Genomic DNA, 12725 nt, shown 5'->3' with positions numbered 1-12725 from the left:
TCTTGGCATCATCTGATTTCACGTGTACTCACAGATTTTGACATTTTGTGGCACATTATACATTGCTGTAAATGTTTTGTAGACATACAAAATTTATGGAGGCTTGACAGGATAAAATAAAAAATAATAATTATAATAAATACAAAAATATGAAAGTGATGTGTGGCTTGGTATGGTGACACATACACAGAATTGATGCTCTGCCATTAACCTATTAAAATGCACACAGCAGTAAGTAACACACACACCTGGAGCAGCTTTTTTTTTTTTTTTTGCTACAGTGCCCAGGGAAAAGTTGGAGGTTCGGTGCCTGGCTCAAGGGGTCTCACCTCAGTCATGGAATTGAGGGTGGAAGATAGCGCTCGTCATTCACTCCACCCACCAATCCCTGCCGATATCGAGACTTGAACCCATGACATTTGGGTTATTAGTCCGACTCTTTAGTAACCATTACGCCATGACTACCCTAATAATAAGGTTGTGACGTCACAAAGGTAATTGACACTTTTTATCTCACAGTCTGACTTTATATCAGAATTTCATTTATATCTTGCACTTGCGATTTTAACATCTTGCAATTCTGACTTTAAATCTAAGCTTCTAAATCTGAGCTTTTATCTTGCAACTCTGTGTTTAAAATTCTCATTTAGAATTTTCGCATATAACTTCCAATTATGAGATATAAACAGAATTGTATGGGGGTGGATAAATAAATCACAATTGCCGTACATTCATATACTGTATTGCTTTCTATGTTGCAACTCAGGAGAAAGACTACAAAAAACACGTCTGAGTAGCGTGGTGGAAGATTGTCTGATTTGAGTTTGATGGAGTTGGGTATGAGATAAAAAGGGAAAAGGAATTATTGATTGTTCCATCTGCAAAGCATATGCCTTGAATTGAATTATATCAGAAGAGTATTTGCAGAGCTCAAAATTAATTTTTTTAGAGAACAAGACGCCTGTCTGATGCAACACATAAAAACCAAATCAGAAATATATACAGTATGTTGAGAATGTGCATTATAGCATCACAGACACTAGTAAAAAACCTTCATAAAAGCCTTGCAACACCCTACAGCTATCAGATCAAGCAAATCCATTTACCCCACCGCTTGATCCCACAAGGAATACAAGGCTAAAACGGTCTTTTTTTACACAATTGAAAGCCTCAGTTGAAGTGCATGAAACTACACTTTAAATTGGCATGTGTTTTCCCTCCCTACAGGGAAAGATGCATTCCCATGTCTTGGTACATTAATCAACTGGAAATTGAGACAGCGGGTGAACACAACATGGCTGTCACAGAGCCAAATATAATGTAGAACTTCCACAGCTTCAAACAAACCAGAGGGTCTCCGGTATCACTCAGTTCATTAACATTTCACACAGAGAATACAACAGAACAGCCCTCTGGAGTGAGACTGTCTTTTCACACTGATGGTAAGGAAGGGTCACACTTCACATTTTTCTGAACCTTCAACACAGAGGGTTCTGCTTCCTAATGTGTTTCCAGAGCCAACACAAAACCGCAACAAATGGCCTCAAATCTAGGTTGTTTCCCAATCTAGAAAGTTCCTGTAGCAGGACTGCCAACATCCTTCAAACATGCATCTCTTCAAAACAAACAGCTAACATCGCAAAGAAAGAACTTTTAATTAGATAACACATTTGCTCAGTGTTAAAAGGATAGTTCACCCAAAAAGAAAAAAAATATATATTATTTACTTGCCCTCATCTTTCCAAAACCTTAAGAATTTCTTTCTTCTGGGGAACATAAAATTAGATTTCAACAATAGAAGTCAACGGTCACCAACATTCTTTAAAATAACTCATTTTTGGTTCCACAGAATAAAAATAAAGTCTATATCCTTTGCAAATGGTTACACAATCCGGTCCCCGGGGATGTTTAGTATATTCTTATTAGATTTATCCTACAATTTTCAGATATTTTTATATTTAGGGAAATAAATAACTTACAATATTACTTAGAAGCAAATAGGACTGAAAAATACAGTTACATTTTTCAATTACAAATTGAAGTTGCCTGTTTTCCTTGGAATTGCTCTATTCATGCATCTAATTTGCGATTATGTTAATGTTAAACAGCATTTTCTAAATGAAATACTACACTTTTATATGGCATACATTTCAAAGGCAACAGTCTCATTATGTCTCAGATTATGTCATTTTAGAGTTCTCTCTGAATTGTAGTCAAGAGTCACGCTTGAATCACTATTAAATCAATAGATCTGAGCCACTGGTGGCCTGTCTTTGCTGTAAGGTAATTATATTTTAATTCAAGTCACATTTTACACTCCAGCTTGATCCTATTAAAGAGTGAGATGGGAATGGCCTTTGCTCGCTAAACTACTAATCTACTTCTACGCCTGCCACCTGATGTTTCATGTAAAGACTGACTTGTGATAAAACTATGGGTCTTCAACACCACACAACAAAAGAGAGTAACACCAACAAGTGTTTCTATTACTTTACACATGACAAGCTGAAATGAATTTCATCATAACAACTCTATAATGAGAGAATGATGAGTAAGCACTATTAAATAAACTGGCTGTCAATCATTTGTGACTTCTGCATTTATTGGTTGAAAATTAGATGATTGGGTTCATGGGTTTTTAAAATATTAAAAACTGTTCCTAAACAGTTGTGCAGTATCTGTATTGAGAATCACTTTTTTTCATAATGTCTCATTTCTCAATGACCTTTTCCTCATACAGTCCTTGGGGAAGGAAACAATTGAAAAATGCATCTCACACATCAAACTAAATGCAAGACCTTCGTCTAATTTGACCCTTTTGCCGTGACACTTTTTTAACCTGGCCTGCCTCATGGTTATCTCTAGATGTTAATATCTAGTGAACCTCAGAACTGCTGAGGCGGACAAGTGTTATAAAAGAAGTGGTTAATGATTCATCCCTGTGTTCTCTGCATGATAATTTTTGAAGGGGTCTGCACGGAAATTGTAAAGCAGAACTACAAATAATGAATCCTTTATGAGACGTCTTTTTCATAAAAACATAATAAAAAAAACACCCAGCTCATTTCAACAAAATATTGCAGTTCACTGTCTCCTAATTATAGTCTTTCTCTCAGTGTTCTCCAATTACAGCATAATGTCCCTTGCTGTGTCACTCTCAACCTGATCTAAAACATTTTTACACCAAATTACACCCACCATCCAACCAAATTATATTAAGTAAATGAGGACATTTCAGCATATTTATTTGTTTATTTAATTATCGGTTTCACAGCCTCTCAAAATAATGCTTAAACAAAAATGTCCTCTAAAATTGGTATCTATGCAGCAAATGCACAGCATTATGAGCTAATGGACCGTGTCGGTGGGTCAAGCTGACAGACAGACGGCTAGACAGCATTGATCAGCCGCCTTATCAAAAATAACAAAATGTTTGGATTTGTGCGACTGGACAACTGTTGATGGCAAATTCATAAGTTCATGGAACATATATTGGATAACATGATCACAAGTTAATCCATAGGTATGTGAGGGGATTAGAAAAATGTATAGGAGCACCTACTGTTACAGGGGTTAATTTAATTTGTGCAGCAAAAAAAAAAAACAAAAAAAAAACAAAGTTGTATATCAGTGTAGAGTCGTATAAGTTGTGTTTAGTATTGTTTTAGTACAAGCTCTCAGTGAAACGGTTAGCTTGTCAGACTTCTAAAAAGGCCAAATCATGCAAGCCCATTTAACAGGGGCGTCTAACAGCACAGTTTGTTGGTGATTTAAAAACAACAGTCTTTGTGATTATGATCACATACATAAAGTATGGCAAGACTTTATTGAAGGTGGCGGCGAAAACTGAAAGTGAATGATAGGGACAATCAAACACATAGAAGGACTGTGTCCATACAAAAGAATTATCGCAGCAAAAGGGACAGCAAACCTCTTTTTTTTTATCCTGAATACTCTGTTCCCATGAAAACCGACCACAAGAGAACTTCACAAAGCCAACATCCATGAAAGAGCTGGAGCTGCTAAAACTTTTTATCACAGACACCAATGCAAAAAACCTGGAGAGTTGGAGCACCAAGATGAACTTGATCTTGCTAATTAATTACTGACCCAAGAAAATATGAACAGTGCGACAAGACACAAACCAAACATGATAACCCAAGATCCTGTAGATTAAAGAATAAACGTGAACAGGCTCTGTGTATATTGAGTAGAGAAAATCCACAATACAAGAGTGACCTCTAGTGGTTACATCATATGTTTACACGATACGTAACAATTGACATTTGTCCCTTTATTAGTTATGTTTTGTCTATATATGATAAAGTAATATTTTATTTGACATACTGTATGAATAAAAAATGTAATGAATAAATATATTTTTGAATTGGTCAAACGTGCCTGACTAAAACCACTATGTAACGTTTCGTACAAAATTCTGCTTCACACTCCAGTCCAGTTGGTGGCGGTAATACACCATAAATTGGCTTGTTAACCGCCATTAAATCGTACAAGAAGAAAAATTGGAACCGGGCACGTCTAGTGACGTCATATTCAAACGCCCTCACGTGTGAGTCTGTTTTGCTAGCATTTAACAGTAGCATCTAACAGTAGACGTGTTTTCACAATAGTTGTGAGTTTCACTCAGCTGAGATGGTGCTAGAAAGTGTCGTGTAATGATAAGAGGACGATACATGCGTCGACACACGAATGGTAACAATGTCAGATCAGGAGTTTCTCCAAAGTAAGTTCATGTTTGAATTGTGAGATTTGCTTGTGCTGACTGTATTAAAATGAAAACAACATGATAATATGATCTGTTTTAATATTTGTTTTTCATCCTACAACACAATTTTATTTCATTGAAACATTTTGATGTATTTAATCATTCTTATATATATTTTTACATTTAATAATATTACTATAGTAACCACTGATAAACACATTAATTACTTATCATTTCCATGCTTAGTTTCTAAATAACAGTAGCATATGGGGGAAAATAGTTGCATATATACATTTATAAACCCTAACTGCGATTTAAACATTAAAAAGTCTAAATGGATATTTCCAATGATTCTACAGTATTTCAGTTCACTATTGAGAATGAGAAGTCACGTGCCGATTTGGGTTGATTTGGGAGGGGTCTGAGCCGGTCAGCCCTGATGGAAGGATACGCTATCTGTTGCCAGGGGTAACGCCTTCAGAACTTCACAGAGGCGCGACTAAACATTTCAGAGCGCTTTAATTTTTGTGCATTTATTTTGTCGGCGGAACAGATCGAGACGGATCTACGAATACGAGAAAGAAAAGGAAGAAAGTAAAGCAATGCAAAAACATAAGGCGAAAGAAAGGGGACCTTACAGGAACAAGCTCACATCAAGGGCAAAACAGCGGTGTTTGGAGAAGCTCTCAGGCAGCTCCCTGCAGCGGCACAGAGACCTAGACAATTTACCTCAGTGCACACATATGAACATTGGGAATTATATTGTTTACGATGTAAGTCACTTTGCATTCACGCTGTTAATGGCTTAATCTAACCCGGACATTTACATCTCGCAATCACACATTTAACTACCCTACCTAACCCAGAACTGGTTTGTCCACTTTGCAGCCCCCAACAAAAAAACCTGGTAAAGTATGTGTCATTGGGTTAAAATCAAATTATAACTAAACATACACAGCAATGTAATTACAATACGCTAAAACGCATGTGAATAAACTTACTTTGGCCAGTACAACACTGTTTTCATCACCTGCTGTAAATGGACCCAGCCACAGCAGAAAGCCTTGTAACTTTCCAAAGACTTGTGGCTTTTAAACTCCTGCATTGTGTAGTAACTTAAACCAAAAACAATATAATTCCCAATGTCCATATGTGTGCATGGAGGTAAATGGTCCAGGTCTCTGTGCCGCTTGAGAGTTTCTCCAAATACCGCTGTTTTGCGCTTGGTGTAACCAAAAAAAACTGTATTTCATTGTTCCTATGTTTTCCATATGTATCGTGTGAGGTACTGCAGCAGTTTTTAACGCAGCAGTAACTTCCAGGCATGGTAAAACAGTGCAGAATTGCGAGAACCTCCTCTTAACAACACATTTAAACAATCCTGTTTCGCCGCCGGTATCATTCGCTGTCGCTTTCATTCTGTTGTACTGCGGAGCTTCTGTCACGAAAACAAATTCCTCGTATGTGTAAACATATCTGTAAATAAAGCTCATTCTGATTCTGATTCCAACATGGCGGAGACTGTGATATCGAGGGAGGGGCTTTGTGCTATGAAGACAACTTCTCATTCTCAATAGTTCGTGATTACTGAGATTTTGCTCTGTGGTGTAATGACTGAGATTTATTTTTCCTCTTTCAGTCATCCCATGTTCGGCCGTTACCTGAGCACAGTGGGCTTTCCGCCAGCTCAGACCGTTTACTACAACTGGAGACACTGTTATCAGCCTGGTCATTTAAGGTGGACACAACCATCACACCTGCAGCATCGCTTGTCCTCCTTCAGCACTGTTAGACATCTCTCCAGTAGGACCCCGCGACCTCCGGATCCATACAGATGGACCTCCTGGAGTCAAACTGGAATAATGGCACACACTCAACCCAGACGAGGCCTTCAACTTTCTGCAGGTCGGATGGACAACTCTAATAGCAAGCCACCAAAAAAAAGAAAGAGGAGCTCAGACAGGAGGCAGGCAGGGGAAGAATATCAGTACTCACCTAAGCGTTCACCTCCAAAAGGCAGCAGGATTCCAAAAGGAAGTCCTCAATGGCTTCACAATGAAACCTGCACTCCAGTTCCTCCAGGAAAATTTCCATCAAGCCCAAAGGAGTATCCATCTACGCCAGGTGAATGAATTAAAATCTAATTTGAATTTATATTGATGTATTGTTATTGTTGCTAATGTAGTTGTCCATAAAAAGCCAAATCTTTTCACTTCCACAGAGTTAAAGAGACATTGGGAGGATCTTTCTCACCTTTGTACTGCTGCACCATATGTGAATGGAGGGAGACAAAAATGGCCATTTGACTTTTCCGTGATGTCCTACAATATCCTATCACAAGATCTGCTCCGTGATAACACGTACCTTTACAGACATTGTCATCCTCCAGTTCTGGATTGGCGCCATAGGTATCCAAACATCATCAAAGAGCTGGAAAAGCACAGTGCTGATGTAAGTGAATGAACCATTTGTGAATGAATTGCATAACAGCATTCATTTTAGGTTTGTTATTTATCGGTTATGTTCAGTGGACAAGAATGGATGATTTCCTTAAATATCTGCAGTATCATTTTGTCTATAGATAATGTGCCTGCAGGAGGTGCAAGAGGACCACTATACGCAACAAATCAAACCCTCACTAGAATCTTTAGGTACTTTACTTCCTTGATGTCTCTTACTCTCTTTAGGTGTTTTAAGTTTTGTCCGATGTTATATATTTTATTCAGAATATTTTTTTTAAATATACACTACTGTACAAAAGTTTTTTTTTTTTATTTGATAAAAAATACAGTAAAACTGAAAATATTGTGAAATATTGCAATTTAAATGTTTTTTTTTAATGTAATTTAGTCTAATGATGGTGAAGCTGATTTTTTTTAGAAATGTAATGCTTCCTTGCTGAATAAAATAATTTATTAATTAAAAAATAAAAATGACTGTAACGATATGAACTTCTTAATCATCCGGAAGGAGGAGGCGGGAACCGGCGCACAATCAAAAGACATTTTAATAATCACAAAATAAATACAAAACAGCACACCAGCCCCTCACGGACGACTGGTGCGCTCAAATTAAAAACCAAAACATAAAACAATGTCCCAGGCCTGGTCCTCTCTCGTCCTTCACGGTCGTCGCTCCAGTTTTATATCCTTCCATCTTCTACGTGGGACTCGATACTGGCGGTGGGCTCATCTTCAATCACTACACCTGGCCTCACTCCTCGTTCCCACGCCTCTCGGCCCCGCCCCACTCGCCACAATGACTTTATTGTAATGGGAAAAAAATCATTAGATTGTAAAATAAAATTCAATATAAAAGCATTTTCACAGTTGGACATTTAAAACACACTGTATTTATGAAACAATAAATAGCACTTAATTTTTAATGCGGTGATCTTTTGCCCTTAAAACAGGCTACCATTGTGAATACAAATGGAGAACGGGACTGAAGCCTGATGGATGTGCTGTGGTCTTTAGACGTGAGCGCTTCTCTTTAGTCTCCTGTCACCCTGTAGAGTATTTCCAGCGTGGCATCCCTCTACTGGACCGTGATAATGTGGGCCTGATTGTGCTGCTGCGGCCCATTGACCCCCATTGCTCCCTCACCAACATCTGTGTGGCCAACACACATTTACTGTACAACCCTAGACGAGGGGACATTAAACTGGCCCAGCTAGCTATGCTCCTGGCAGAGATAAGCCGGGTGGCCCAGTTACCTGACAGCAAAGTTTGTCCTGTTCTGCTCTGTGGGGATTTTAACTCTGTTCCTTGGTCACCCCTGTATCAGTTTATTAGGGACAGCAGACTGGAATATGATGGCTTAACTATTGGGAAGGTAGAGAATTTTGCAACATTTCCTCGCTCAAATTTATTTCTGACAGTTTTGGCCTCTTTTAAATTGTCTGGCTTGTTGACTTTGCAGGTGTCCGGACAGGAGGAGAACCCAAGGGGGCAGCGCATTCTAAGTGTGCCAGTTTGGCCCAGAAGTCTGGGCATCTCTCAGCAGTGCCAGTATGAAAGTCAAACAACAGGTCACTTTTCAGCCCTAATTACAGTGGGTATAGAAAAGAATCACCCCCATTTAAAATAATCACATGTTGTTGCTCTGCAGCCTGAAATGAAGACCGTTTTTGTTTTATCCAGCTGTTTTAATCAGTGCTTACAACAGTCAAGTGAAAGATTTACCACCAACATGTCAGAAATAAATAAATAAAAACAACGAATCACTAAGTTGGAAAAAGGATCACCCCCTCCTAAAAATTATTTGTGAACTCAATCAGGTGTAGCTAATCACCTTCTCAATGGCACACAAAGCCATTTGACTTTCAGCTGTAATCAGCTGTGGTCATTTTGATTATCTCAACATGAAAAGAGCTTTCCTGGAGCATTTCAGTCCTTGGTAGTGCAACTGAAGCAAACAATCAGTTATGAGTCGCCCCATCAAATGATCTCCGGGATAAATTAGTGAAAAGGCACAAATCAGGATTTGGATAAAAAAAAAAAAAAACTCAAACACTTTATCAATGCCTAGAAGCACAGTGAAGTCTATTATTCCACCCTTAATACCCATGGCTGAAGTGCCCTTGAGCAAGGCACTGAACCCCCAGTTACCATACTTGGCAAATGTCACACTCCAAACTGGATGAAATTGCCTATAGTAACTCTGAAGCAGTTGCAGGAATTCACGACAATGAGTGGTCATTGTGTGCATGTGAAAACAATATCACAAATTCTCCTCAAATGTGGCTTGTATGGGAGGGTTGCAAAGGAAAAAGCCACTCCTCAAGAAAGGCCACATGCAGTCATGACTGAGCTCTGCCAAAACGCACTTTGAACACTTCAAAAGGCTTCAACTCCAAATGATGTCTGATGGAAATTCAATACAGCTCACCATCCAGATAGCAGCATTCCTACAGTAAAGCATGGAGGTTGTAATAACCTGTTATTGGATGTTTCTCTGTAGCAGCAACTGGAGCACTAGTCAGGATAGAAGGAAAAATGGATGGCAAAATACTGTCAAATTCTGGAGAAAAATCTGCTGCCAGAAAGTTTTCAGTGGGAAGAAGGTTTACATTGCAATGACCCAAAGCAAACAGCCAAACTGACCACACAGTGGTTAAATGAGAAAAAGGCGAATGTTATTGCATGTCCTATAGTCAGAGCCCCCTGGAAATCTGTGGAATGACTTGGAGACTGCAGTCCACAAATGAGCACCATCAAATGTAAATGAACTTGAGCAGCTCTGCAAAGAAGAGTGGGCAAATATTGTAAAGTCTAGAGATGCAAAGTTAGTAGAGACAAATCCCAACAGACTGAAGGCTACAATTAAAATAAAAGGTGGTCCTTTTCACTTAAATGTTTTAAATTCCGCAGAGTAAATACAGCTGGATAAAACAAGAACTTTGTCCATCTTCAATTCAGGCAGCAAGGAAACAAAATGTGTTTATTTTAGGGGGGGGGGGGGTATTTAGATAATAAATTGGATAATAAATGGACAGGAACATTTATAAACTTTAACTATGTTGAAATATTAAGTAGTTTTATAAATGCTCACTTTTGATCAATTTAATGCATCCTTGCTGAATTAAAAAAAAAAAAAAATCTTAGTGGCTCAAACTTTTGAATAGTTGTGCATGTTAACCATTATGGAAACTTTTTCTTTTTGCCTCCTCTGCTATAAACAGTTACAGCAACTTTGAAATTTATGAATGCCATTAGATTTAAAATCTCAAACCAAGTGGCATCTGAAAATACAGTCCTTTTCTCAATTTATTTCGTATTTAGTCATTTTACGAAATTTCATCTTGAAATGTAGTAATATTAATTTCAACAGGGACAGTACAAGTTTAAATGTAATTCTGGAACAAATTTGAAAATTGTATGCAACTACTAACATTTGATTTGAAATCTTTCCACAGATTCTGATTTGAGGGATTTGGAGCAGCCAAAACCAGATGGGTAAATATATGATAAATAATCCATGTCTCTATAGTGTCTTAATTTTTGTATAACACCACCACATTGATAAAAGTATTAAGTAAAGTTTCTGTAGATCTTTTGTGTTCCTTGTTTTTACATTTATTTAAAAGTGTGTGTGTTTGTGTGTGCACTGGGATGAGTTCAAAGCAGAGCACAAATTCAGTGTGGGTAACCATACTTGGCCACAGGTCACTCACTTCACACACTCATTCACTGACATTATATTGAGCCATACAAATCTTAATACCCCAGGTTTCCTTTAATTCTAACAGTGTTAATTCGTCTCTCATGCGATCTGTCTGTAGTTTTACCAAGGCCAGCATTGAGCACTGTTTGAAGCTGACCTCTGCGTACTCCCACTACCTGAAAGAGAGCGGTCAACCTGAGATCACCACATGTCACTCACGGACAGCCATCACAGTCGATTACATCTTCTACTCCGCAGCTCTGGGGGATGTGATGGTTCAAGCAGGTTCGACCATTACATTACTAGTCTCTTTTAAATTTCTTGAAAATACTCTGGAAGAGTTGTTGTGTAATGTAGCATTTCATTTCAAATAAAAATTCCGATTATTTCTTTCTGCAGCTATTGTGGTTGCTGTCAACACATAAACACGTATTTGCATAAAAGAAACAGTTCCTTAAAAATAGAAATTTGATGAAAAAGTACTTCACCTGCAGCCCATCCAAGATGTATATGAGTTTGTTTCATCATCAGAAATGTAGCATTACTTCATTTATTCAGATATGGTAAACTCATCTACATCTTTGATGGTCTGAGGGTGAGTACATTTTCTGCAGATTTTAATTTTTGGGTGAACTATTCCTTTAAGTACCCTCAAAGTAGAAGCTGATGCCGCTAGACTATCAATGTATGTGTTACATCACTGCTCCTGTAAAAATGTGACTTGTGATTCTGCAGTTTGCTGCAGTGCAGTACATTCAACAGCAAAATTACTGCTGCTGCTGGTTACCATGGCACAGTTTTTTTCTTTGTTTACCCAGAATGCAGTGTGCCACCAGAGAAGGGTCTGCAGCTCCTGGGCAGGTTATCCTTGGTAGGAGAAGATGAACTTCAGAAGGTTAATGGTCTTCCCAACCAGCACAACTCTTCTGACCACCTGCCACTTTTGACACGTTTCCGTCTGCACCCTCAAACAGAACAAAAGCATTTGCGAGTATCATAAAGCCTTTTATATGTTTGTAGCCAGAGATGGAATATTTTTCTAACAAACTCAAAAAAAAAAACAAAAAAAAAAAGTTCTCATGTTTGTTTCACACCAGCAAAAAATGACATGACTCACAGATTCTTTTGAGATGGTCTATAACGCACTTGAAGCAGAAGTGGATTAACTCATCCGAAAGTTATAACTTACGTACCAGACATGCAAACTGTAATCAATAAATTCGGGGTTTTTTATTATGAAAAATGGCATGTCATTTGAAGATGTAAATTTTCTTTCCAGGCTTTTTTTTATAATTTTTTTTTTATAATTTTAAAGATTATTTTAAGAAGGTGAAAAAAATAAATGATTTTATCTTCAAGCAGTTATTTGTGTAGTATTTTATTGTGTTGCTCTTTATTTAGCAAAAAATGTACAGTGAGGTCATTAAAGCAAAAGGGCAACATGCTGAATACAGCGAAATTCTGAAATTCATGTCTTTCCAAATTATTATGCAAGTTTGAAAAGTAAGATAGGAGCATTTTACTAATGGTAATGCAGTGTTATTTTAGTATCTGATTTTATTATCTTTTTATCATTTTAAAGTAATTTTTATTTTATCTCTGTTTTCATTTTGATTTTAAAGCTTTAGTAATTTCGTTTTTTTTTTTTTTTGTCATTTTTATTGATGTTTTTATGAATATTTATTTCCGTTTTAGTTATTGTACTACAAGTTCAACCAAGAAAAATGTGAAACTTTGACAGCTAGTTGAAATAAATTGAATTCATTAAGTTTCTAGCCTTTTCCCACAACTAGACTTTGCAACTGACATGAAGGTTGCAGCTTGAATATAATCT

The 12725-nt window shown here is 37.5% G+C and overlaps 1 protein-coding gene across 3 annotated transcripts; it reads left to right on the top strand.

Annotated features, from left to right (window-relative positions):
• The first annotated feature begins 4508 nt into the window (after positions 1-4508).
• On the top strand, positions 4509-12254 carry LOC127938698 (protein angel homolog 2). Of its 3 annotated transcripts, none has more exons than XM_052535507.1 (9): positions 4509-4744; positions 6366-6850; positions 6948-7177; positions 7308-7377; positions 8139-8560; positions 8648-8756; positions 10644-10683; positions 11010-11176; positions 11710-12254. In XM_052535507.1, the coding sequence occupies exons 1-9, from the start codon at positions 4677-4679 to the stop codon at positions 11889-11891; spliced, it is 1773 nt and encodes a 590-aa protein (XP_052391467.1). In that variant the 5' UTR covers positions 4509-4676; the 3' UTR covers positions 11892-12254. The 3 variants fall into 3 exon arrangements, with proteins under 3 accessions (XP_052391467.1, XP_052391466.1, XP_052391468.1); XM_052535506.1 differs by having other exon boundaries at positions 4542-4744; positions 11689-12254; XM_052535508.1 differs by lacking the exon at positions 11710-12254 and having other exon boundaries at positions 4542-4744; positions 8648-8779; positions 11010-11158.
• Positions 12255-12725: the final 471 nt, after the last annotated feature.

Source organism: Carassius gibelio, chromosome A20 (assembly GCF_023724105.1).
Source record: "Carassius gibelio isolate Cgi1373 ecotype wild population from Czech Republic chromosome A20, carGib1.2-hapl.c, whole genome shotgun sequence".
NCBI classification, from domain to species: domain Eukaryota; kingdom Metazoa; phylum Chordata; class Actinopteri; order Cypriniformes; family Cyprinidae; genus Carassius; species Carassius gibelio.
This window is presented reverse-complemented; position numbering and strand designations above follow the sequence as displayed.